This window comes from Erythrolamprus reginae, chromosome Z (assembly GCF_031021105.1).
Source record: "Erythrolamprus reginae isolate rEryReg1 chromosome Z, rEryReg1.hap1, whole genome shotgun sequence".
NCBI lineage: Eukaryota > Metazoa > Chordata > Lepidosauria > Squamata > Dipsadidae > Erythrolamprus > Erythrolamprus reginae.
The window spans coordinates 79,782,141-79,809,803 of NC_091963.1; the positions used below are offsets into that span (position 1 = coordinate 79,782,141).

Consider the following 27,663-nt stretch of genomic DNA (forward strand, 5'->3'; position numbering starts at 1 on the left):
TATACTCACCCGAAGGAGCTGGCTCCTCTTCAGATGGTCCTTCCCCCTGCAGCGTTGGCTGCGACCCAGGACCCAGTGGACTTGCGTTGCCGTTTACGGGAGGTGCAGCAGGGGGATGGGTTTGTAGCGCAGAGGGTGCGGGAGTTAGCCCCCAATTCCCCATGGACATTTCAAGACGGTCTGCTCCGGTACCGGGGGCAGCTGTATGTTCCCGCAGGCCCAGTGAGGGGCCTGATTATCGCCCAGTGTCATGACAGTCCAGTGGCGGGGCATTTTGGCCTGTTTAAGACATTAGGGCTGGTCACTCAGACATTCTGGTGGCCACACATCCAAGATGATGTGCGTTCCTATGTGGCCACCTGTGTCCGGTGTCATACAGCCAAGGGGGTGACTGGAGCCCTGCCAGGACTACTGCAACCCTTGCCCACACCCGAGAGACCCTGGGGTGCCGTGTCCATTGACTTCGTGACCCATTTGCCTTCCTCTGCTCGATTCACGGCAGTCATGGTGGTGATGGATATGCTCACCAAGATGGTTCATTTTATCCCTTGCACTAGGGTGCCCACTGCCCAACTCATGGCCCAAATGTTTATCAGCCACGTTTTCAGGTTGCATGGGCTCCGGGATCGGGTGGTCTCTGACAGGGGAACCCAATTCACAGCCTGGTTCTCGTGGGAATTGATGTCGGCCCTGAATGTGTCCGTGTGCCTCGCATCGACGCAGCACCCCCAGACCGATGGAGGCACAGAAAAGGTCATAGGGATACTGGAGCAATACCTTCGGTGTGTAGTGGCGGATCGCCAGTCTGATTGGTTCCAGTTCCTCCCTGTAGCGGAGTTTGCTTTTAATAACTCCCGCCACTCCTCGACCCGACTCATGCCCTTTTTTGCAAATTATGGCTTCTATCCCCGCTTTTTTCCCTTGACCCTCCTAGATTCCCCGGTACCTGCTGCAGAGGATTTCCTCTCGGAGCTGCAGGCGGTACACGAGATGGTTAAACTGTATCTCAACAAGGCCAAGGAGGATTATAAGAGGGTGGCTGATCGCTGCAGACGGGATGTGCCCCCCTTGGTGGTGGGGGATCAGGTGTGGCTATCCACGAAATACATAGCCTCCAAATTACCTAGGCACAAGTTAGATCCCCGGTTCCTGGGACCTTTTCCCGTCGAAAAGGTCATCAACCCGGTAGCCTACCGGCTCACCTTGCCGGCCAACTTGCAGGTCCGCCCTGTGTTTCACCATTCTCTGTTAGTCCCTGTCCCTCCCAATTGTCCACTCCGTCCCAACGTTCCCTTGTTTCCTGCCCCATGTGTTCGTGACCACCTCCCTGATGTCATGGTGAGCAATCGGACGGGGGAGAGGAGAGTCAGGAATGGGACGAGGAAGAACAGCATGAGAGCCCCAGAGGGGGCTCTCCCCAGCCAGTAGCTTGGAGTCATTAGGTGATGACGCACAAGCTGTCATTGACATGCGACAGAGACGTTCAGAGCAATGGAAGGAGCAATTAAAGAAGTATTATCAACATTGAATTGGGAACAGCAGGGCTTGGGTGTGGTCCTCATTAGCAGGATTTAAAAGGCAGGCAAGCTCTTGAAGCCATGTGGAGTGTTATCAGTTGCAGTTGCGGTGACCTGCTTTGATTCTCGGCGTCTCTGATCTTGGCTTGTGGCCTAGCAGTCTGGAAGACTTGTGGGAGGCGTATGTTTGCTATCTACAGCTTCGTCTTGGCAGCAAGAATCCTGTATTGCTTCATGGACTATTGCCTTCGTGTATATATTTGAAGTGCCAGCGTTTTCCTGTTTGTAAGGACATTTTCTGTTACCTGTGTTTTCTTTGAATTCTATAAACTGCCGTTGCCTTTTACCGGTGTGTCTGGCTTATCTTTTTGGGTTGGTCTTAGCTTCCGGAGTGACCCAGACAGAACACTTATGAAGGATTTACTTAATCATCTAGCCAAGGGGAAAATATTCACCAAACTGGATTTAAGAGAGGTTTATTACCGGATCAGAATAAAGGAAGGGGATGAGTGGAAGACCACTTTCAACTGCCCATTAGAGAGTTTCCAATTCCATATTATGCCATTTGGCCTGAAGGGAGCCCCAGCTGTGTTCATGCAGTACATAAACGAAATCTTACACACTCACCTTTACAACAGAATTCACTTGTATTTAGATGACATTCTTATCTACAGCCAGAATCTGCCTGACCGTGTCAAATTGGTGAGACAAGTCTTGAAGAAACTTTTGGGTGCTAAGCTCTATGTAAAACTTTCCAAAGGTGAATTTCACAAGTCATCATCAGTAGACTATTTTGGATACCACATCTCAAACAAAGGCATAGAGATCGATCCAGCTAAGGTGAAGGTTGTGTTTGATTGGCAAGCTCCCCGCACATGCAAACAATTGCAGAGTTTCTTAGGATTTGCAAATCTTTACCAACAGTTCATTCCAGCTTTCGCTGAAGTTGCTTTGCCCCTAACTGAACTAATAAAGACTGGGCCAATTAGTACCCAAACCATCTCAGCCTATTAGGTGGCCAATGGAATGCCAAAAGGCTTTTGAAGGGCTCAAAAGACTTTTTGCAAAGGAGTCAATCCTGCAACACCCTAACCCAGAGTGAAAGTTTGTGATTCAGTCAGACGCCAGTGATGTGGCAATAGCAGCTGTGTTGTTACAAGACAATGGAAAGGGACAGCTGCTACCGTGTGCATACCTTTCCAAAAAGCTGACCCCCCACTGAAAGGAGATGGGCCATATGGGAAAAGGAAGCTTTTGGTATATGTGTGGCACTCAAGACATGGAGGCATTTCCTAGAAGACAGAACAATTCCTTTCGAGGTGTGGACTGATCATAAGAACCTCAAGGCATTAAAGCTCCTTCAGAAGTTTCCTCCTAAGCAAGTACGATGGGTGCAATACTTCAGACATTTCAACTTCACACTGAAGCATATCCCAACCAGGAAGGATCTCTTTGCTGACACTTTGTCACGAAAACCCAGTATAACAGCCAAGATAGGAAGAGGTCCATCCGATCATCCCATGCCTTCCCCCTTTGGAAAGTAAAAAGAAAATTACACCTTTCCACACCCGAGATCAGACTAGGAGACAACGTTCACCAAGGGAAAAGGAATGGGAGAACAAATTGAAGTCAGCTTTGCTAACTGACCGGTGGTTCAACAACCACTAGGAAATCCTAACACCGAGGAAAGGATTGGCTTGGAAGGGAACCAAATTATATGTGCCTGCCAGCTTGCGATTAGAGATTCTTCAACAGAGTCATGACTCCAGACCAGGAGGCCACTTCAGGTTCCTCAAAAGATTGCACCTGGCGCGGAGGCAGTTCTGGTGGCCTAGGATGAGAGCAGAAGTTGAAGATTATGTGGGAAGTTGTTCCACTTGTGCCACCAGAAAAGATAGACCCGGAAAACCCCCAGGATTGCTGCAGCAAGTCGCCAACCCTAGTAGACCCTGGGAAGAAATGGCAATGGATTTCATCGTAGAACTCCCTGAGAGCAAGGGTAACACTGTTATTTGGACTGTCATAGATTTATTTTCCAAACAAGCTCATTTCATCCCTTGTTCTGGACTACCCACAGTCAGACATCTAAGTTATTCCTAAAACACATTTACAGATTGCATGGAGTCCCCCGTAGAATCAGATCGGGGGGTCCAATTCACTGCCAGATTCTGGGGAGAATTCGTTCGTGCCATTGGTTCCACCCAAGGACTTAGCTCTGCATTCCACCCTTCCACAAATAGAGCAGGCAAGAAAGCTAACGCCCTAGTGGAACAATACCTCAGATGTTATGTGAGTTAACAGCAAAACAATTGGGCTGAACAGCTGCCTTTTGCGGAAATAGCATACAACAACACCGTACACAGCAGTACGGGACTAACTCCTTTCCAGGTCACCAGTGGACAAGATTTCGTTCCCATGCTGGAACTAACTACAGAACCTCCCTCGTCCATCATGTTGGCGGAGTGGATGGAGAAACTGAAGAGAGGATGGGAGGACACCAAGGAGGTTCTGGTGGAGGCAATGCAAGCCTAGAAGAAACAAGCAAACACCAATCTCTCCAACCCCATTTTAAAGTGGGAGATAAGGTTTTCCTATCGGCCAAATAATTTGGCTAAGGCTCCTTGCAAAAAGCTAGGTCCTAAATTTCTAGGTCCTTTCCCAATTGTGAAAGTAATCAACCCAGTTGTGATGCAGCTTGCATTGCCTAGAATCCTAGGGAGGATCATCCCTATATTCCACTACACCCTGCTAAAACCAGTGATCGGGTCCAACATTAGGTCATGTACACAGTCGACCCCTCCCCCTGGGAAAACCCACTATGAAGCGAAAAAGATTTTGGATTCCCACATTTTCCGGGGTAAATTACAATACTTGATTCATTGGAAGGGGTACCCTCTGTCGGAGGTTACCTGGGCTAAGAGTCAGGATGTCAAGGCTGATAGGTTAATTAAGTAATTCCATGAAAATTACATGACCAAGCCTAAGTGTCCCCATGGGGGGGGGGGGTTAAAAGTGGTACTAATCCCTATGTGTTTTATTCTATTGTTTCAGGAGATGGTTCTTTGCGAAGGGGGGCCACCTGTCAGTCCGAAAGCCATCATGTGGAGTTAGAGGCTTTGGCCTGCCACAGTAGCACAGTATTAGAGGTATTGGGAACGGTAGTGAATGAGAGGGAAGTTACTAGCCACAACAAATTCCTTTCTTAGAGTCCAAGGTCATATTTTGTTCTGCATCAACTGAAGAAAAAAGGAAGTCAGTGGAATCCCTGCACTTGGACTGGTCCTCGTGATGTAGGATGAACCTTAACCTGTGTGGGGTACTGGAAGGGAGTTAGTATCGGAATGGCAATAGCTTGACCAACATGGCTCTGATAATAAATTGAACCTTATATGATAGAACTGGACTGGAATCTGATTTATTTCTCAGATGCTACTTGGGGCATTGACACATTGTTCAAGTTAGAAAAGAAAAAGCTTAAACCATTCCTTTCCCCCTGTTTCTCTCTTCCATTATAGATCCCCATGAAATAATCATACAATGCAAATATACTTTATTTATTTATTTTTATTATTTATTTATTAGTTGGACTTGTATGCCGCCCCTCTCCGGAGACTCGGGGCGGCTCACAACAAGTAAAAACAGTCACAACAATACAATTAATTAAAATATTTAACGATTTAAGAAAACCCCATGTAATAGCAAACACACACACAAGCATACCATGTATAATTAACATGCCCAGGGGAGATGTTTAGTTTCCCCATGCCTGACGGCAAAGGTGAGTCTTAAGGAGTTTTCGGAAGGCAGGAAGAGTAGGGGCAGTTCTAATCTCCGGGAGGAAACATAGAAACATAGAAGTCTGACGGCAGAAAAAGACCTCATGGTCTATCTAGTCTGCTCTTATACTATTTTCTGTATTTTATCTTAGGATGGATATATAGCTTCGAGCATTTGTGCACATTACCCGAAGAACATTATTTTCGTTATTAGTTTGCCCCTTATCATCAACAACTACATCTATATTATTTGCAGCTCCCTTTTCATAAGCTTCCAAAAACTGCTTTATCCTCATTGGTCGGGGACAGAAATCACCCACATCAGTTACATCTCTGTCCCCTTTACCTAGTTTAAATGCCTGTCCAAAAAAGTTCTGAATTCCTCACCGAGCACCTGGGTACCTCTGTATGATGGATGCAAACCATCCCTCTTAAACAACTCCCTATTAGACCACCTACTGACATCATGACTTACATAGCCAAAACCTTCAGCTTTACACCACTGCCTTAACCACACATTAAACTCTCTGATACATGTTGTTTTATCCTCTTGGCCACAAACCGGTAACACCTCTGAGAAAGTCACTGAATCAGTTATTTTACCCAGCTCCACACTTAGACATTGAAAATCTCTTTTTACTACATTAACATTTCTCTGGGACAAATCATTTGTGCCAAGATGCACCACCACATCAACGTTATTACCTTTACTCACAGTCTTAACAATGTTTGTAATCCGCCTCCTGTCCCTGCTGGCAGTGGCCCCTGGGAGACACCTCAGCACCTTAACCACATCCTTGCTCTGTCCCAAATCAACACCTCTAACGGTCGAATCACCCACAAGAAAATGTGTCCTCTTTTTATTTCTACTAACTGTACTTGATGGTTTGGTGACATTTATGACAACTTCCCCTTTGAACATCCCCTCATTCTCTGCCTGAGGGACCTTGCTAATATCTCCAACATCCTTACTATTTAAATCCGCAAGAACACTATAGGAATTCGATACAGAGAGACCAAAATTGCGATGTTTTTGCTCAACTGCACGCAATCTTCCTGAACCGACAGTTGTCCACACAGCCCTCCTCCTCGGGGGGCGCTGTGGAAGTGGAGGCTGGACACATGGCTTCATTACAGCACGTGGCTGGGACAATCTTTCCACTTCTGACTGCAAGCTACAAACTAAGGACTGCAGTCTAGAGATCTCGCCATCTAACCTAGATGTCCTTATGCAAAGAGGGCAGTACCCCAAGTTCCACAAGGTACTACGGAAGACAACAGCCAAACAAATGTTACACTGCACCAAGCCAGTCATCATAACAATGTATTGAAATACAAGTACTTAGCAGGAAAATCAACAACCCCTATTGCTACCAAACTTTGCTGATTTTGGTTTATAGTTATATGATTCGCGCGCCATTAGGCGCGCGGGCCACTACCTTCCTCTCCTTCTCTGTGATCTGGAGTGCAAATTAAAATGGCTTTTTCCTGCCTTTTATACTTCCCAGTCTAATCCTGCCCCAGCCTAATCTGATTGGTCTGTGTTTGAAAACAAACTGCTAATAAAATTGTCTGTAACAGCCAGTTATAAATGCCGCTTCTCCTTGAATTCAAAAAATGCAAATGCAAAAAGTAAACAGCACTACCTTCCTCTCCTTCTCTGTGATCTGGAGTGCAAATTAAAATGGCTTTTTCCTGCCTTTTATACTTCCCAGTCTAATCCTGCCCCAGCCTAATCTGATTGGTCTGTGTTTGAAAACAAACTGCTAATAAAATTGTCTGTAACAGCCAGTTATAAATGCCGCTTCTCCTTGAATTCAAAAAATGCAAATGCAAAAAGTAAACAGCACTACCTTCCTCTCCTTCTCTGTGATCTGGAGTGCAAATTAAAATGGCTTTTTCCTGCCTTTTATACTTCCCAGTCTAATCCTGCCCCAGCCTAATCTGATTGGTCTGTGTTTGAAAACAAACTGCTAATAAAATTGTCTGTAACAGCCAGTTATAAATGCCGCTTCTCCTTGAATTCAAAAAATGCAAATGCAAAAAGTAAACAGCACTACCTTCCTCTCCTTCTCTGTGATCTGAAGTGCAAATTAAAATGGCTTTTTCCTGCCTTTTATACTTCCCAGTCTAATCCTGCCCCAGCCTAATCTGATTGGTCTGTGTTTGAAAACAAACTGCTAATAAAATTGTCTGTAACAGCCAGTTATAAATGCCGCTTCTCCTTGAATTCAAAAAATGCAAATGCAAAAAGTAAACAGCACTACCTTCCTCTCCTTCTCTGTGATCTGGAGTGCAAATTAAAATGGCTTTTTCCTGCCTTTTATACTTCCCAGTCTAATCCTGCCCCAGCCTAATCTGATTGGTCTGTGTTTGAAAACAAACTGCTAATAAAATTGTCTGTAACAGCCAGTTATAAATGCCGCTTCTCCTTGAATTCAAAAAATGCAAATGCAAAAAGTAAACAGCACTACCTTCCTCTCCTTCTCTGTGATCTGAAGTGCAAATTAAAATGGCTTTTTCCTGCCTTTTATACTTCCCAGTCTAATCCTGCCCCAGCCTAATCTGATTGGTCTGTGTTTGAAAACAAACTGCTAATAAAATTGTCTGTAACAGCCAGTTATAAATGCCGCTTCTCCTTGAATTCAAAAAATGCAAATGCAAAAAGTAAACAGCACTACCTTCCTCTCCTTCTCTGTGATCTGAAGTGCAAATTAAAATGGCTTTTTCCTGCCTTTTATACTTCCCAGTCTAATCCTGCCCCAGCCTAATCTGATTGGTCTGTGTTTGAAAACAAACTGCTAATAAAATTGTCTGTAACAGCCAGTTATAAATGCCGCTTCTCCTTGAATTCAAAAAATGCAAATGCAAAAAGTAAACAGCACTACCTTCCTCTCCTTCTCTGTGATCTGGAGTGCAAATTAAAATGGCTTTTTCCTGCCTTTTATACTTCCCAGTCTAATCCTGCCCCAGCCTAATCTGATTGGTCTGTGTTTGAAAACAAACTGCTAATAAAATTGTCTGTAACAGCCAGTTATAAATGCCGCTTCTCCTTGAATTCAAAAAATGCAAATGCAAAAAGTAAACAGCACTACCTTCCTCTCCTTCTCTGTGATCTGGAGTGCAAATTAAAATGGCTTTTTCCTGCCTTTTATACTTCCCAGTCTAATCCTGCCCCAGCCTAATCTGATTGGTCTGTGTTTGAAAACAAACTGCTAATAAAATTGTCTGTAACAGCCAGTTATAAATGCCGCTTCTCCTTGAATTCAAAAAATGCAAATGCAAAAAGTAAACAGCACTACCTTCCTCTCCTTCTCTGTGATCTGAAGTGCAAATTAAAATGGCTTTTTCCTGCCTTTTATACTTCCCAGTCTAATCCTGCCCCAGCCTAATCTGATTGGTCTGTGTTTGAAAACAAACTGCTAATAAAATTGTCTGTAACAGCCAGTTATAAATGCCGCTTCTCCTTGAATTCAAAAAATGCAAATGCAAAAAGTAAACAGCACTACCTTCCTCTCCTTCTCTGTGATCTGGAGTGCAAATTAAAATGGCTTTTTCCTGCCTTTTATACTTCCCAGTCTAATCCTGCCCCAGCCTAATCTGATTGGTCTGTGTTTGAAAACAAACTGCTAATAAAATTGTCTGTAACAGCCAGTTATAAATGCCGCTTCTCCTTGAATTCAAAAAATGCAAATGCAAAAAGTAAACAGCACTACCTTCCTCTCCTTCTCTGTGATCTGAAGTGCAAATTAAAATGGCTTTTTCCTGCCTTTTATACTTCCCAGTCTAATCCTGCCCCAGCCTAATCTGATTGGTCTGTGTTTGAAAACAAACTGCTAATAAAATTGTCTGTAACAGCCAGTTATAAATGCCGCTTCTCCTTGAATTCAAAAAATGCAAATGCAAAAAGTAAACAGCACTACCTTCCTCTCCTTCTCTGTGATCTGAAGTGCAAATTAAAATGGCTTTTTCCTGCCTTTTATACTTCCCAGTCTAATCCTGCCCCAGCCTAATCTGATTGGTCTGTGTTTGAAAACAAACTGCTAATAAAATTGTCTGTAACAGCCAGTTATAAATGCCGCTTCTCCTTGAATTCAAAAAATGCAAATGCAAAAAGTAAACAGCACTACCTTCCTCTCCTTCTCTGTGATCTGGAGTGCAAATTAAAATGGCTTTTTCCTGCCTTTTATACTTCCCAGTCTAATCCTGCCCCAGCCTAATCTGATTGGTCTGTGTTTGAAAACAAACTGCTAATAAAATTGCCTGTAACAGCCAGTTATAAATGCCGCTTCTCCTTGAATTCAAAAAATGCAAATGCAAAAAGTAAACAGCACTACCTTCCTCTCCTTCTCTGTGATCTGAAGTGCAAATTAAAATGGCTTTTTCCTGCCTTTTATACTTCCCAGTCTAATCCTGCCCCAGCCTAATCTGATTGGTCTGTGTTTGAAAACAAACTGCTAATAAAATTGTCTGTAACAGCCAGTTATAAATGCCGCTTCTCCTTGAATTCAAAAAATGCAAATGCAAAAAGTAAACAGCACTACCTTCCTCTCCTTCTCTGTGATCTGGAGTGCAAATTAAAATGGCTTTTTCCTGCCTTTTATACTTCCCAGTCTAATCCTGCCCCAGCCTAATCTGATTGGTCTGTGTTTGAAAACAAACTGCTAATAAAATTGTCTGTAACAGCCAGTTATAAATGCCGCTTCTCCTTGAATTCAAAAAATGCAAATGCAAAAAGTAAACAGCACTACCTTCCTCTCCTTCTCTGTGATCTGGAGTGCAAATTAAAATGCCTTTTTCCTGCCTTTTATACTTCCCAGTCTAATCCTGCCCCAGCCTAATCTGATTGGTCTGTGTTTGAAAACAAACTGCTAATAAAATTGTCTGTAACAGCCAGTTATAAATGCCCCTTCTCCTTGAATTCAAAAAATGCAAATGCAAAAAGTAAACAGCACTACCTTCCTCTCCTTCTCTGTGATCTGGAGTGCAAATTAAAATGGCTTTTTCCTGCCTTTTATACTTCCCAGTCTAATCCTGCCCCAGCCTAATCTGATTGGTCTGTGTTTGAAAACAAACTGCTAATAAAATTGTCTGTAACAGCCAGTTATAAATGCCCCTTCTCCTTGAATTCAAAAAATGCAAATGCAAAAAGTAAACAGCACTACCTTCCTCTCCTTCTCTGTGATCTGGAGTGCAAATTAAAATGGCTTTTTCCTGCCTTTTATACTTCCCAGTCTAATCCTGCCCCAGCCTAATCTGATTGGTCTGTGTTTGAAAACAAACTGCTAATAAAATTGTCTGTAACAGCCAGTTATAAATGCCGCTTCTCCTTGAATTCAAAAAATGCAAATGCAAAAAGTAAACAGCACTACCTTCCTCTCCTTCTCTGTGATCTGGAGTGCAAATTAAAATGGCTTTTTCCTGCCTTTTATACTTCCCAGTCTAATCCTGCCCCAGCCTAATCTGATTGGTCTGTGTTTGAAAACAAACTGCTAATAAAATTGTCTGTAACAGCCAGTTATAAATGCCCCTTCTCCTTGAATTCAAAAAATGCAAATGCAAAAAGTAAACAGCACTATCTTCCTCTCCTTCTCTGTGATCTGAAGTGCAAATTAAAATGGCTTTTTCCTGCCTTTTATACTTCCCAGTCTAATCCTGCCCCAGCCTAATCTGATTGGTCTGTGTTTGAAAACAAACTGCTAATAAAATTGTCTGTAACAGCCAGTTATAAATGCCCCTTCTCCTTGAATTCAAAAAATGCAAATGCAAAAAGTAAACAGCACTACCTTCCTCTCCTTCTCTGTGATCTGAAGTGCAAATTAAAATGGCTTTTTCCTGCCTTTTATACTTCCCAGTCTAATCCTGCCCCAGCCTAATCTGATTGGTCTGTGTTTGAAAACAAACTGCTAATAAAATTGTCTGTAACAGCCAGTTATAAATGCCCCTTCTCCTTGAATTCAAAAAATGCAAATGCAAAAAGTAAACAGCACTACCTTCCTCTCCTTCTCTGTGATCTGAAGTGCAAATTAAAATGGCTTTTTCCTGCCTTTTATACTTCCCAGTCTAATCCTGCCCCAGCCTAATCTGATTGGTCTGTGTTTGAAAACAAACTGCTAATAAAATTGTCTGTAACAGCCAGTTATAAATGCCCCTTCTCCTTGAATTCAAAAAATGCAAATGCAAAAAGTAAACAGCACTACCTTCCTCTCCTTCTCTGTGATCTGAAGTGCAAATTAAAATGGCTTTTTCCTGCCTTTTATACTTCCCAGTCTAATCCTGCCCCAGCCTAATCTGATTGGTCTGTGTTTGAAAACAAACTGCTAATAAAATTGTCTGTAACAGCCAGTTATAAATGCCCCTTCTCCTTGAATTCAAAAAATGCAAATGCAAAAAGTAAACAGCACTACCTTCCTCTCCTTCTCTGTGATCTGAAGTGCAAATTAAAATGGCTTTTTCCTGCCTTTTATACTTCCCAGTCTAATCCTGCCCCAGCCTAATCTGATTGGTCTGTGTTTGAAAACAAACTGCTAATAAAATTGTCTGTAACAGCCAGTTATAAATGCCCCTTCTCCTTGAATTCAAAAAATGCAAATGCAAAAAGTAAACAGCACTACCTTCCTCTCCTTCTCTGTGATCTGAAGTGCAAATTAAAATGGCTTTTTCCTGCCTTTTATACTTCCCAGTCTAATCCTGCCCCAGCCTAATCTGATTGGTCTGTGTTTGAAAACAAACTGCTAATAAAATTGTCTGTAACAGCCAGTTATAAATGCCCCTTCTCCTTGAATTCAAAAAATGCAAATGCAAAAAGTAAACAGCACTACCTTCCTCTCCTTCTCTGTGATCTGAAGTGCAAATTAAAATGGCTTTTTCCTGCCTTTTATACTTCCCAGTCTAATCCTGCCCCAGCCTAATCTGATTGGTCTGTGTTTGAAAACAAACTGCTAATAAAATTGTCTGTAACAGCCAGTTATAAATGCCCCTTCTCCTTGAATTCAAAAAATGCAAATGCAAAAAGTAAACAGCACTACCTTCCTCTCCTTCTCTGTGATCTGAAGTGCAAATTAAAATGGCTTTTTCCTGCCTTTTATACTTCCCAGTCTAATCCTGCCCCAGCCTAATCTGATTGGTCTGTGTTTGAAAACAAACTGCTAATAAAATTGTCTGTAACAGCCAGTTATAAATGCCCCTTCTCCTTGAATTCAAAAAATGCAAATGCAAAAAGTAAACAGCACTACCTTCCTCTCCTTCTCTGTGATCTGAAGTGCAAATTAAAATGGCTTTTTCCTGCCTTTTATACTTCCCAGTCTAATCCTGCCCCAGCCTAATCTGATTGGTCTGTGTTTGAAAACAAACTGCTAATAAAATTGTCTGTAACAGCCAGTTATAAATGCCCCTTCTCCTTGAATTCAAAAAATGCAAATGCAAAAAGTAAACAGCACTACCTTCCTCTCCTTCTCTGTGATCTGAAGTGCAAATTAAAATGGCTTTTTCCTGCCTTTTATACTTCCCAGTCTAATCCTGCCCCAGCCTAATCTGATTGGTCTGTGTTTGAAAACAAACTGCTAATAAAATTGTCTGTAACAGCCAGTTATAAATGCCCCTTCTCCTTGAATTCAAAAAATGCAAATGCAAAAAGTAAACAGCACTACCTTCCTCTCCTTCTCTGTGATCTGAAGTGCAAATTAAAATGGCTTTTTCCTGCCTTTTATACTTCCCAGTCTAATCCTGCCCCAGCTTAATCTGATTGGTCTGTGTTTGAAAACAAACTGCTAATAAAATTGTCTGTAACAGCCAGTTATAAATGCCCCTTCTCCTTGAATTCAAAAAATGCAAATGCAAAAAGTAAACAGCACTACCTTCCTCTCCTTCTCTGTGATCTGGAGGGCAAATTAAAATGGCTTTTTCCTGCCTTTTATACTTCCCAGTCTAATCCTGCCCCAGCCTAATCTGATTGGTCTGTGTTTGAAAACAAACTGCTAATAAAATTGTCTGTAACAGCCAGTTATAAATGCCCCTTCTCCTTGAATTCAAAAAATGCAAATGCAAAAAGTAAACAGCACTACCTTCCTCTCCTTCTCTGTGATCTGAAGTGCAAATTAAAATGGCTTTTTCCTGCCTTTTATACTTCCCAGTCTAATCCTGCCCCAGCCTAATCTGATTGGTCTGTGTTTGAAAACAAACTGCTAATAAAATTGTCTGTAACAGCCAGTTATAAATGCCCCTTCTCCTTGAATTCAAAAAATGCAAATGCAAAAAGTAAACAGCACTACCTTCCTCTCCTTCTCTGTGATCTGAAGTGCAAATTAAAATGGCTTTTTCCTGCCTTTTATACTTCCCAGTCTAATCCTGCCCCAGCCTAATCTGATTGGTCTGTGTTTGAAAACAAACTGCTAATAAAATTGTCTGTAACAGCCAGTTATAAATGCCCCTTCTCCTTGAATTCAAAAAATGCAAATGCAAAAAGTAAACAGCACTACCTTCCTCTCCTTCTCTGTGATCTGGAGTTGGTTCCAGAGAGCCGGCGCCGCCACAGAGAAGGCTCTTCCCCTGGGACCCGCCAACCGGCATTGTTTAGTTGACGGGACCCGGAGAAGGCCCACTCTGTGGGACCTAATCGGTCGCTGGGATTCGTGCGGCAGGAGGCGGTCTCGTAGATATTCTGGTCCGATGCCATGAAGGGCTTTAAAGGTCATAACCAACACTTTGAATTGTGACCGGAAATTGATCGGCAGCCAATGCAGACTGCGGAGTGATAGTGAAACATGGGCGTACCTAGGTAAGCCCATGACTGCTCTCGCAGCGGTTAGTCAGTCGGTCCAGGTGAAGTGTCTTTGTGTGGCTTCAATAAGTCTTAGATCTTAAAGGACCTTAAAAAGGTCTTAAAAAGCTGCTGTTTTTCCCCAGCCGGTCCACTAGGGGGCGTGGATCTTCAATAAAGTGCATAGAAGTGCACAGAAGTCAGGAGGGGGGAGGAGGGGGGAGGGACAGACAATGATAGTCATTTGCAAGTTCATATTAGCAATGTCCCAATTCCCAAGCAACCAGTTCCATCTTTCTCATTTCTCTTTCGTGATTTTATCGTCCAGCAGGTCCAAACATCCATGTAGTCCTCCCATCCCACCCAGCTGACACAAGCAGGCTCCATCCAGCACGTTCTTAAAGCTTCTGCTGGGCTCCCCCTCCAGACAGCAGCCACTCCCACTGGCCACCACCCCAAGTGCCTCGGTGTTTCCAGGCGTTTCAAGAGTCTTTTGGCTTTGCAGCTGACACAGGCAAGCTCCCTCCAGCGCGTTCTTTAAAGCTTCTGCTGGGCACTCCCCCCAAAACAGCAGCCACTCCCACTGGCCACCACCCCAGGTGCCTCGGTGTTTCCAGGCGTTTCAAGAGTCTTTTGGCTTTGCAACTGACACAGGCAAGCTCCCTCCAGCACGTTCCTTAAAGCTTCTGCTGGGCACTCCCCCCAAGACAGCAGCCACTCCCACTGGCCACCACCCCAGGTGCCTCGGTGTTTCCAGGCGTTTCAAGAGTCTTTTGGCTTTGCAACTGACACAGGCAAGCTCCCTCCAGCACGTTCCTTAAAGCTTCTGCTGGGCACTCCCCCCAAGACAGCAGCCACTCCCACTGGCCACCACCCCAGGTGCCTCGGTGTTTCCAGGCGTTTCAAGAGTCTTTTGGCTTTGCAACTGACACAGGCAAGCTCCCTCCAGCACGTTCCTTAAAGCTTCTGCTGGGCACTCCCCACAAGACAGCAGCCACTCCCACTGGCCATCACCCCAGGTGCCTCGGTGTTTCCAGGCGTTTCAAGAGTCTTTTGGCTTTGCAACTGACACAGGCAAGCTCCCTCCAGCACATTCCTTAAAGCTTCTGCTGGGCACTCCCCCCAAGACAGCAGCCACTCCCACTGGCCACCACCCCAGGTGCCTCAGTGTTTCCAGGCGTTTCAAGAGTCTTTTGGCTTTGCAACTGACACAGGCAAGCTCCCTCCAGCACGTTCCTTAAAGCTTCTGCTGGGCACTCCCCACAAGACAGCAGCCACTCCCACTGGCCATCACCCCAGGTGCCTCGGTGTTTCCAGGCGTTTCAAGAGTCTTTTGGCTTTGCAACTGACACAGGCAAGCTCCCTCCAGCACATTCCTTAAAGCTTCTGCTGGGCACTCCCCCCAAGGCAGCAGCCACTCCCACTGGCCAGCACCCCAGGTGCCTCAGTGTTTCCAGGCGTTTCAAGAGTCTTTTGGCTTTGCAACTGACACAGGCAAGCTCCCTCCAGCACGTTCCTTAAAGCTTCTGCTGGGCACTCCCCCCAAGACAGCAGCCACTCCCACTGGCCACCACCCCAGGTGCCTCGGTGTTTCCAGGCGTTTCAAGAGTCTTTTGGCTTTGCAACTGACACAGGCAAGCTCCCTCCAGCACGTTCCTTAAAGCTTCTGCTGGGCACTCCCCCCAAGACAGCAGCCACTCCCACTGGCCACCACCCCAGGTGCCTCGGTGTTTCCAGGCGTTTCAAGAGTCTTTTGGCTTTGCAACTGACACCAATTAAGTCTTTTGGCTTTGCAACTGACACCTTTAAACTCAAATTAATCATCTATTATGTCCATTTTCTTAAACTTCTTCTTTAATGACTTTATCATTGTCCAAATTTTCTTTCATCTTCTTTTCTTCTTATTTCAACTCTTCTTTATAATTCTATTATTATTTCCTCACAATCACATTTTCAAGACGCTAGCTGCACTTTCTCCACCTTGTTCCAGTTCTATTTCCATATTCCACATATGTGAATCTGTTGTATAACCTATAAATCTACAAATTAATCCTCAAGAGAAGAAAACACTGTAAAATCTTGTAAAGTCCTTTTCTTCTAATATCACCACCATTCACTGATAAATAGGTCTGATGTACTCCTTCTCTCTCCACATTAAAATGAATAAAGATTTTTTCCAGATTCACAGTTCCAGATTCACGGTAGATAGCAATGGCCAGCAGCTGTTACCCAAAGTCTTCCACTGTGGTAATTCCTCCAACCAGTAGATAGCAATCATTTTTAAATCCAGCATTCTATTTTCCTTTATATGGTATATTAATGCTTAATCTTTCAGTTCTTTAAATCTGTTTGTTAAAATGGGTATTAATTGAGAAATTAATTGATCAGTTTTTTATAATTTAGGAATTATCAAAAATTGGGCTTTACCGCCTTCTCCAAATGCTTTTGCTATAAAACTCATTGCTTCGTAGCTGCTTCACCTCCATTTTCCCAGATCTTTTGTTCCCGTTTAAAATCAAAACAAAGTTCAAACTTCACTTAGCTAATTCACTCACCAGTACAACTCTTACTCCACTTCTTCCACTCTCCAGCATGTTTCTTAGTTCCACTTCCTAGTTGATTCCAATGCTTTCCAAAATCCAGTGTGTGCGTTGTGTAGTCACTGCAGCTAGGATGGACTAATAAAGCTGATTTCACATTGCTGCCAGTCAAGGTCCCAAGCCGGCTCTCTAGGGAATATGCTGACCCAAAAACTGATAACCGGCAGTGTCCCCTTCTTCACCTCCCTTCCAGGGAGGTTCTGGCCTGGTTCCAAAGGAATGGAAAACTTCATGCAATGAAAATGTTATGTCTTCCATTATGTCACATGTGAGCAAAGAGCCTCTTAAACAAATTAACAATTATGCAAGATCCATAGTTAATCTAAAAACATGTCTTTTTTCTTCAGAACTGCTGTTTATTTTATTTGCTATCTGTTATCCATTATTATTGCTAGATTTTTAAAAATTGAGGTAACTTCAACACATTTTCAGATGAGAATTCTAGAGATCAAACTCATAGGGCACTCTTTTGTCTTTCTTCCAATGAATTTTCTGTGTGAAGAAAAAGTGGGCATGGGAATGGGAGGGTTAGAAGTTAAAGATGGCATAACCTGATCCCTTATTCAATTCCCTTAAGAAAGTATAGCAATTGTACTATAAAAGTTTTGTGTGGAATCAACACAAGTTATTCTAAGAAAAAAAAACGGAATAAAATATTACTAGCGTTTAAATTCTGGAACGAGATTTATATAGTCCTAATCTGAAAAATTCTGAAATTCCTAAGGTATTTTTGGAAATTCTGGGTAGACATTCAGCAGATTTTAATTTGGCACCTGTTAATCAAAAATATGATAAAAATATATGATTGTTTCACTAGGTGCAGATAAATATTTCCCAATATTTTTCTGATGAGATACTCTTTGGTTTCCTATTAATGGCTGAAGAACATTGTAAACTCATATTTTTTCTTTTGAAGGTTTTCTCTATCTACATCCAGAAAATTCCTTAAATTGTTTAAGCTATTATGTTATAACAGTGTTCCATGTACCCTTAATGAATAAATGTAAACTGTTTTGTTTTCTGCAGGATATAGAACAGCTTAAAAAAGAGCAGCCAACTTGGGAAAAAGCCAGTGGCTGGGAAGGTATGGAACTGGCTTTTGAGGGTAATTTTTCATTGAGATGGTTCAGTCCCTTTTCAGACCTGAATTACAAGAAGGTGCCACCAGCTGGGACTGCAACAGTTGCTCCATCAGAGATGGCTGTACAAGAAGCCTTTGAACCACTTTATGATCCAGTGATAGTTGTGGAAGTATTAAGTGATTAATATAAAGTATCTTTACCAATGTTTGTCCTTTCAATATTTGTGTACCTGACAGTTAGCTTTAAGATACCACTGATGCATGAAACCACGGAGTATTTCATCTTCTAGCTAAGGAACCCACTAAGCAAAAATAAAGCAACTACTTTCCTACACATTTCACTGGTAGTGGGTTAATTATATTTTAGGAATTGTACTTCGTTACAGAAAAATTAACTATCATCTTGATGGGATAGCTTCTAAAAATATACAATAAGAATATTGTTTAGGAGGAAGAGGGGTGGGGTCCGATCACCACAGCAGCAAGGAGACTTTCCTCTCCCTTGGAAAGGCTCTGAATCCCCACTGACCGGGGGTTCTGGTCCTTTTGGACCAGACCGCATCCTTCCTGAAGGGAAGGTGATGCATGGGACGCTACCAGGGGCCTGGTAGGGGCTGGCATGCCCCACCAGATGACCCGGCCCATTCTCGCACCGGCTGTGGTGTAAAACCAGTCAGGCAGCCATGTCTGAGCTGACACAGCCATGGAGACAACACAACGCTGGGATGGAAAGATCATTGGTAACACCTGAAAAGAGCTGGAAGAGTACTTACAGAGAAAAGAAGAGATTTAAAGCTGGTGCTGGTGAGTGAAAGCGAACAAAAGGGATTTTGAATTTTTTTTCTTGATTTGATTTCAATGGAGCTAAAGCAACCTGAAATAGAACAGGAAGCAGCTGTCCTTGTGATGAAGTGAATGGCGGAATCTTTTGAAAGTAGCAATTGCCCAATATTGGATCTTTAAGATTCTTAACTACAGTAATACCTCGTCTTACACACCTAATTGGTTCCCGGGGGAGGTTCGTAAGATGAAAAGTTTGTAAGACGAAAAATTGTTTCCCATAGGAAACAATGTAAAGTCAATTAATCCGTGCAACGGAAAAAAAAACCCACAAAAAACGCTGCTGCCCGGCTGTCACCTTTTGAAACAGCCGGGGGGCTTCTCGGCGGCCTCCTGAACGTTGAACGCCAAACCCGAACTTCAGGGTTCGGGGTTCAGGAGGCCGCTGAGAATCCCCCTGGCTGTTTCAAAAGGTGACAGCCAGGCGGCAGGGCTTCTCGGCGGCCTCCCGAACCCCGAACCCGGAAGTTCGGCAAAAGTTCGGGTTCGGGAGACCGCTGAGAAGCCCCGCTGCCCAGCTGTCACCTTTTAAAACAGCCGGGGGGCTTCTCAGCAGCCTCCTGAACCCGAACGCCAAACCCGAACTTCTGGGTTCGGCATTCGGGAGGCCGCCGAGAAGCCCCCCGGCTGTTTTAAAAGGTGGCATCCGGGCGGCGGGGCTTCTCAGCAGCCTCCCGAACCTGAACTTTTGCCTAACTTCCGGGTTCGGGGTTCGGGAGGCCGCCGAGAAGCCCTGCCGCCCGGCTGCCATCTTTTAAAACAGCCGGGGGGCTTCTCGGCGGCCTCCCGAACGCCGAACCCGGAAGTTCGGGTTTGGCGTTCGGGTTCAGGAGGATGCTGAGAAGCCCCCCAGCTGTTTCAAAAAGCAACAGTCGGGCGGAGGGGCTTCTCGGCGGCAGCGGTGGGTTCGTAAGAAGAAAAAAGTTTGTAAGAAGAGGCAAAAAATTTCTGAACCCTGGGTTTGTATTTCGGGTTGTTCGTAAGACGAGGGGTTCGTATCATGAGGTACCACTGTATTTTTAAACTTGTCTTTTTGATTTGGGACCCCTTAAATTCTCGCTGTGGAGGTGATTACAATTAAAGAAGAAAATTATACAGAATTAATTAGGAAAATACGAATACAATTGGAAAAATGGAATATACTGCCAATCTCACTTATTGGGAGAATTTCAGCAATTAAAATATCAATTTTGCCAAAATTATTATATTTATTCTGAACAATCCCAATTGTCCTAAAGAAAGATTTTTTTTCAAGAATTAAATAGAATTATAACCAAATTCATATGGACAGGGAAAAAACCCAGAATCAAATGACAATACCTCCAAGATAATAAAAGACAAGGTTTTGGATTGCTTGATTTCCAGTTATACTACTATGCACCATGTATTGATTGGCTAAGAGAATGGATAAAATTAGAAAACAAAAGATTGTTATTATTGGAAGGCCACAACCTATTGGTGGGATAGCATGCTTTTCTATGGGATGAAAAAGATAAAACTCATAAATATTTTAGATGTCATGTAATTAGAAATTTGATTTATGAAGTATGGATTAAAATTAAAAAGCCCACTATTTACAAATTCCAAAATGGTTCTCCAGTATGGAAGCAATTATACATCCAAACACTAAAGATTTATGAGGGATGATTAAATATTGTCAACTCCTGGATGAAAGAGGCGAATTGAAAGATAGAGACCAATTAGAAAAGAATGGTATAAAATCAAGATTTCAAAAAGATAAAATAACAGGAGTACAAAAAGGAGAATCTGAATTGGATAAAATAATTTTAGGACAGGATTAAAAAAAATATTTCTAAACTATATAAATATTTATTGAATTATAAAATGGAAGAGTTCATAGTTAAAGGTAATATACATAATTGGATTAAGAATTTTGGTTATAATGTTAATTTAGACAAATGGGACATAATTTGGTCAAAGAATTATAAACTAACAAAATCACCAGCATATAGGGAGAACCTATATAAGATGTATTATAGATGGCACCTCTCCTCTGCAAGACTGGCCCAGATGTACGCAAAATTGAAACAGCAATGTTGGAGATATAAGGAAAGAATGGGAACATACTATCATGTTTGGTGGACTTGTCCAATGATTTAAAAAATCTGGATTAAGATACAAAAATGGCTATTTGACATACTTAAAGTTAAAGTAGATAGGAAACCTGAAGTATATTTATTAGGAATTATAGACCAAAACCTAGATTGAGATAAATATTACTTAACAATACATTTACTTACAGCAGCCAGAATGGCAGTAGCTCAATGTTGGAAACAACCAAATTTACCAGATGATTCACTGACCCTTAAAAATTTTCTGATTATGCAGAGGCAAATGTGCAAACGTTAAAATTAAGAAATAAGGAAGACACTTACTATTACAAAATTTGGAATTGCTTTTATGAATGGTTTAAGAAAAGGAAAGAAAATTAAATTATGATATATATAATAATTCAACATTTAAAAAAGGAATTCTTGAATAATACAATTAAATTTATTATATATCTATGTAATATATGTACAAAGTAAGTATTTTAGGATATTAAATATTTAATACAGATTTAACATAAGGCGGTAGAAAAATAGTTGATTTTTAGATAAGATAACAATAGCCAAGACAAGTAAAAGGACACTGAATATTCAAGCTAAAAAATGAAGATATTTTATATAAATTTCATTGTATAGATATGGATAATTGTAATAGAGAATGGCTTATTTTTCCTTCTCTTAAAGTATAAGTTTACATATTAATTTGAATTGCTTATTGTTGTTTTTGTATTGTCTTATTTTTATATATATATGTATTTGTTTTTTAAAAAGGAAATTTAATAAAAACTATTTTTAAAAAAGGAATGGGAAATATGGATTAAATAACAGGGGGTAAATGGGGGGGAAGAGGGGGGTACATAAAATCAAAAGGGTAGGGGTATTTGTTACATGATATTACATTTCAAAGTTGTATATCTTACATCGTTAGTATTTGTATCTTATTACTATTAATAATAATATATATCTTGTTATTCCATTTGTATTTCTTATCATATTAATTGAAACCTATAAAGATAATAAATGATAGTAAGTAGAATAAAAGGAGTAGTTTGTAAAAAGGAAAGTAGACGAAGTAACGTTAAAGTTGTATAAAATAATTAGGGAAAGAAGAAGTATAAATAGTGAAGGGGTTAAATAAATAAGGGAGGATGGAAGGGGAAAATCTGCCTAAATAGCAGAAATTTTCAGGAGGTATGTTAATATATTAGTGGGTGTATAAGTAATATATATTAAAAAAGTATAGTTATATCTAAATAATAAATGATAAAAGAGAGAAAGGTATATCTTAATTAATTTAGGGTAGAATAGATAATTACGTTATTATTTTGATTAGGTTAAAAATACAGGTAAAAAGAGATATGTTGCCGGAATCAGTTTCTGGTCAAATTTTTTAACAGTTGGTGTTGGAATTGTTTTATTAGTCAATGATATTTTGAGTTTAAAACGGTCAAAGATGAGAGAAATTTATTGGTTTACAAAATAAAAGTTAGGTATTTTTTTTGCGGTGGTCCATTTGTACCAATTATCCCATATATTATAGTATTCGGAGTCTTTTTTGTTATGAATCTCCATTGTAATTTTAGACATCTCCGCACATTCCATAATCTTGGAAATGATTGTTAATATTGGGGTCCATTATTAGAAATGAATGCCATCCGGCATGAAGGTCAAGACCTTCAATTGTTAATAGTCTTCTATTTTTAAGAGTCACCCAATCTCTTAACATTGTTAAAATCATTGCTTGGTAGTACAGATGAAAGTTGGGTAGTCCAAGACCTCCTCTAATTCTATGATCCTGGAGATTTTTTAATTTTATTCTAGCCTTTCTCTTTGCCCATATGAATTTCCTTATTTCTTTCTGCAATGATTCAAAAAAGGATTTATTTAAGATAGTTGGGGCAACTTGGAAAAGATATAAAAATCTTGGTAAAATATTAGATTTGATGGCGAATATTTTCCCCATCAAAGATAGTTTCAGTTTAGACCATCTCAACAGATCTTTCTGAGTATCTTTGAGTAGTTGATCGTAATTATCTTTTTTTATAGTACTATAGTTTGATGTCATCCATAGACCCAAATATTTAATTTTTTTAACAGTTTTTATGTTGATCAAATTTTCAAGAATTGTAATTTGTTTTAAGGTCATATTTTGGTTAGAATCTGGGTTTTCTTCTTATTAATTTTTAAACCAGATATTTCTCCAAAATTGTGTATTTCGTTCATTAAAATCGGAGCAGTTTGTATCGGATCTTGTATTATGAACACCACATCGTCTGCAAAAGCCTGAAGTTTATATTGTTCTTTTTTAATGGTAATTCTTTGAATTAAATTGTTATTTTTTATATTATTCAGTAATGTTTCTATTGCTAGAATAAAAATGAGGGGGGCTAATGGACATCCCTGATGTACACCTTTCTTTATAGATATTTTCTCTGTGATGTCGTTGCTGAAAAGAATTCTGGCAGATTGTTTTGAGTAAATAGTTTTAATTAAATTAAGAAATTTTTCACCAAAGTTCATGTGGTCAATTTGAGTAATAAAATATTGCCATTGAAGACTGTTGAATGCCTTTCTTAAATCCATAAATATCAGGGCAACTGGTTTATCCTAATGTTTGTCATAATATTTGACTATTTAATATTATTCTCGTATTAGTTGCTATGTTTCTTAGAGGGAGAAATCCATTTTGATCAGGATGTATAATATTGTTTAAAATTTTCTTTAATCGTTCTGCAATTATTGTGGTAAAAATTTTGTAGTCCGTATTAAGAGCTATGGGTCTGTAGTTTTCTATTGATGTCTGTTATGTTTATCTTTTGGGATAAGTGTTATATAGGCTTCTGACCAAGACATAGGAAGTTTAGCGTAGGAAAGTGCGTCGTTATAAGTATCTAACATAATAGGTAAAATTGTGTCAACGTGTTGCTTATAAAATTCAGAGGGAATTCCATCTGGGCCAGGAGAGTTATTATTTTTTTGTTTTGCTATTGCGATTTGAAGTTCTGTGGTCGTAATTGGGTTGTTTAATATAGATCTTTGTTCATCATTTATTAATGTTTTTTTTGCTGTTTTTTCCAAATAAGTTAATATGGAATCGTCGTCTGTTGTTGTGTTGTAAAGTTGTTCATAAAAGTCTTGAATTATTTGTTTTTTATCTGTATTAGTTGTTTTTAATATTCCAGAGCTATCAATTAAAGTGTCAATATTTCTATCTAGCTTTTGGTGAACCAATTTAAGAGCTAACCATCGACCTGGTTTGTTGGCCGATTCAAATTGAAGTTGTTTTGCGGTTTTTAATTTTTGAATGAGTTGTTGCTGAATGTTTGATAGTTTTTATTTCGGCCAAGATTGCAATATTTTTAGGATTGGTATGTAGTGTTTTTTCTGCAGTTTGCAAGGACACATTTAATTTATGTAGTTGAGCGCATTTTTCTTCCATTTTTTTTGTAGAGTAAGAGATATAAATACCACGGATGTAGGCTTTAGAGGTATCCCATACCATTTGACGAGATACATCGCCATTTAGATTAGTTTTGAAGAAAAGAGGTAGTTCATGTTGTATTTTGCCTTGGAATTGCTGTTGTTTAATAGTTATTTGATACATAGACCATCTTTTTAAAATTTTATTATTGGGATTTTTGAATGTCAGTAGTAAAGGATTATGATCAGCCCAAGTTGCATTTAATATTTGTATGTCTATAATTTCATTTATAATTTCAAGGTTAGACCAAGCCATGTCAATTCGAGAACAAGATTTGTGCGGAGGAGACAAGAAGGTATATTGTATAGTATCTGGATGGTAATATCTCCATATGTCTTTTAAGGCAAATTCATAGGTTATTTGGTTAAATGTAGCAGGTAAAATTTTGCGCAGATTGTGTTTGGTAGTACCTTTATAGTCTTTGATTCTATCGGCTATAGCGTTGAAATCTCTGATTATTAAAAAATTTGTTAGGTTCAGTTCTAATATTTTTTTATGTAACTTGTTGAAAAGGGTAGATTGGTTGGTACAGGGTGCGTATATTCCTATAATATATATATATATTTATGTCCTAATTTTAATTGAGCTATCAGTAGTTGGCCATTTTGATCCGCGTATGTTAGTTTAGGAAAGTAAGTCTTTTTAACATATATAACTACACCTCTTTTTTTAACAGAAGCAAATGTACTAAAAAGTTCAAAATTTGGAAAATATAATAAATTGATCTCATCTTTTGAAATATGGGTTTCTTGTAAAGATATTATATCATAGTTAGATTCAGACAACTTATGAAAAAAATTTGTTCTCTTTTTGCATGAATTTAAACCATTTATATTAGTGGTAAATAATGTGATTTTGTTTTGTCTAATGTTGGAGTATGAGTTCTTTTGGTTTTTCTTTTCGAGCTTCAATCTTTGCTCGGGTAACTGGTCCTTGTTCAAACTGTTCATCATCCAGTTTCTTTGTTTCTTTATCTTTATCAAATAGATTGTCATCAGAGCTTAGCTCTTCTGTTTGAAAAGTCTCTCTATTGTCATGAGGTCTTTTTCTGCTGTCAAATTTCTATGTTTCTAAGTTAACTGAACTTAGTTAAAGAAAATGCAGTATAGAAGTCAAATATAATGCAAAGATTGTAAATGGAACATAATCATAATATTTTTTAAAGTTTTTTTATTTTTATTTCTTTTCATAAATTCCATTTTTATAACCAAGCACATAGTCTTAAAATATATCAATAAAGTATCAATAAAATGTACATATCATATACATTTTCAATATTTCATAAACCAATATCTTATTTTTCACCTTTTTCAACAATCTAACCCAACATTCCCCTCTACCAACCCTCATTCCTTCATCCCTTCTTCCTACTTTCTTACCCTTTCTCTCCCCTTCTCCTTCCCTCCATTCATTCTCTCTTTAACTGTCTACATTTTCTGCTTCTTTCCACTCCTCTACTTCCCCTTTCTACTTCCTCTTCTTCCCTCTAAAACCATTCCTATGTGTCCCCCAACCTCAGTCCATTAATATTTAATTAATATAAGGAGCTAATATTATGCTCCTTATTTTTATACTAATGGTGCGGCTTCCCAAACAATTATTTTTGTTTCATTTCTATAGTTGTAATTTTTGTAACCTGAGCATATGTTATAGCACTCTAATGCCATCTAATCGTCAAATTTTGTCACCTGGGACAACCACCAATTAAATCAATTTTTATTCTTAAAATATTGCTGTATCTTTATTTTCGTCACAAATTATAATCACTTGTTATGTTAACCAGTTAATTAATTTAAACCACACTATCTTATTATATAATTCTGCTATATTGGTTGGTTTGCTGGGGTGGGGAGTGTATTTTTAATCCCAATTTTAACTAAAAATGTGTGTGTGTGGATGGTTTTGTTGACAAATCAGCAGAGTAATTGGATTGCTAGGATGAGAGAGCTGGGAGTGGGGGTCGGTCCTCCCGATATGGGTTTTAATGTTGGCAGGGAGGAGCCCAATTACAGTGCTTGGTCTGGTATGACCAGCCCTTGGTCTGGTCTGGAATAATACTAGGGGTGGATATAGCATTGCTTACAGCTGTAGGGATTCAGCTCCAGTGATCTCAGAGGCCAATGTCTTAGAAGAAGTTGAACTATTAAAGATAAATAAGGCAATAGGTTCAGATGGCATCCACCCCAGAGTTCTTAAAGAACTCAGATATGTGATTGCTACCCCCCCCCCGACTGATTTGTTTAACAATTCCTTTTAACAGGAGATGTTCCTGATGATTGGAGAATGGCCAGTGTTGTGCCTATCCACATGAAGGGCAGTAGAGAAGAAGCTAGTAACTACAGGCCAGTTAGCTTGACATCAGTTATAGTTAAAATGATGGAGACTCTACTCAAAAAGAGGATAAATCAATACCTAAAAAACAATAACCTATTGGACCCAAACCAGCATGGCTTTACTGAGGGCAAATCATGTCAGACTAATCTCATTGATTTCTTTGACTATGTCACAAAGGTATTGGATAAAGGTGGTGCCGTGGATATTGCCTATCTGGACTTCAGCAAAGCCTTTGATATGGTTCCACATAAAGAGCTGATAGATAAGTTAGTGAACATTGGACTTAATCCCTGGATAGTTCAGTGGATTTGCAGCTGGCTGAAGTGTAGATATCAGAGTTTGCGGAGAGAGGCGGCATATAAATCCAATAAATCAAATCAGAGGGTTGTTGTTAATGGCAAGTATTCTGAGCAGAGTCTGGTTACAAACGGTGTGCCACAAGGGTCTGTTCTGGGTCCTATTGTTTTTAATATGTTTGTGAGTGACATAGGAGAAGGTTTGATAGGGAAGGTTTGACTATTTGCCGATGACTCTAAAGTGTGCAATAGGGTTGATATTCCTGGAGGTGTCTGTAATATGACAAATGATTTAGCTTTACTAGATAAGTGGTCAAAGCAATGGAAACTGCAGTTTAATGTTTCCAAATGTAAAATAATGCACTTGAGCAAAAGGAATCCTCAATCTGAGTATTGTATTGGCAGTTTTGTGTTAGCAAAAACTTCAGAAGAGAAGGATTTAGGGGTAGTGATTTCTGACAGTCTCAAAATGGGTGAACAGTGCGGTTAGGCAGTAGGGAAAGCAAGTAGAATGCTTGGCTGCATAGCTAGAGGTAAAACAAGCAGGAAGAGGGAGATTGTGATCCCGCTGTATAGAGTGCTGGTGAGACCACATTTGGAATACTGTATTCAGTTACAGTACACCTACAAAAAGATATTGAAGGGGTCCAAAGACGGGCTACAAAAATGGTGGAAGGTCTTAAGCATAAAACGTATCAGGAAAGACTTAATGAACTCAATCGGTATAATCTGGAGGACAGAAGGGAAAGGAGGGACATAATCGAAACATTTAAATATGTTAAAGGGTTAAATAAGGTTCAGGAGAGATATGTTTTTAATAGGAAAGTGAACACAAGAACAAGGGGGCACAATCTGAGGTTAGCTGGAGGAAAGATTAGAAGTAACATGAGAAAATATTATTTTACTGAAAG

The 27,663-nt window shown here is 40.1% G+C and overlaps 1 protein-coding gene across 4 annotated transcripts in view; it reads left to right on the top strand.

Annotated features, from left to right (window-relative positions):
- ZDHHC3 (zinc finger DHHC-type palmitoyltransferase 3) overlaps nucleotides 1–17,970 on the top strand; it is a 331,954-nt gene extending 313,984 nt beyond the window's left edge. For 3 of the 4 annotated variants that reach the window (XM_070727368.1, XM_070727365.1, XM_070727366.1), the window contains exon 7: nucleotides 17,678–17,970. In XM_070727368.1, the coding sequence (XP_070583469.1) occupies nucleotides 17,678–17,917 (240 nt within the window). In that variant the 3' untranslated portion in view covers nucleotides 17,918–17,970. The remainder of the gene's footprint in view (nucleotides 1–17,677) is intronic. The other variant, XM_070727364.1, reaches the window with a different exon arrangement.
- Nucleotides 17,971–27,663: the final 9,693 nt, after the last annotated feature.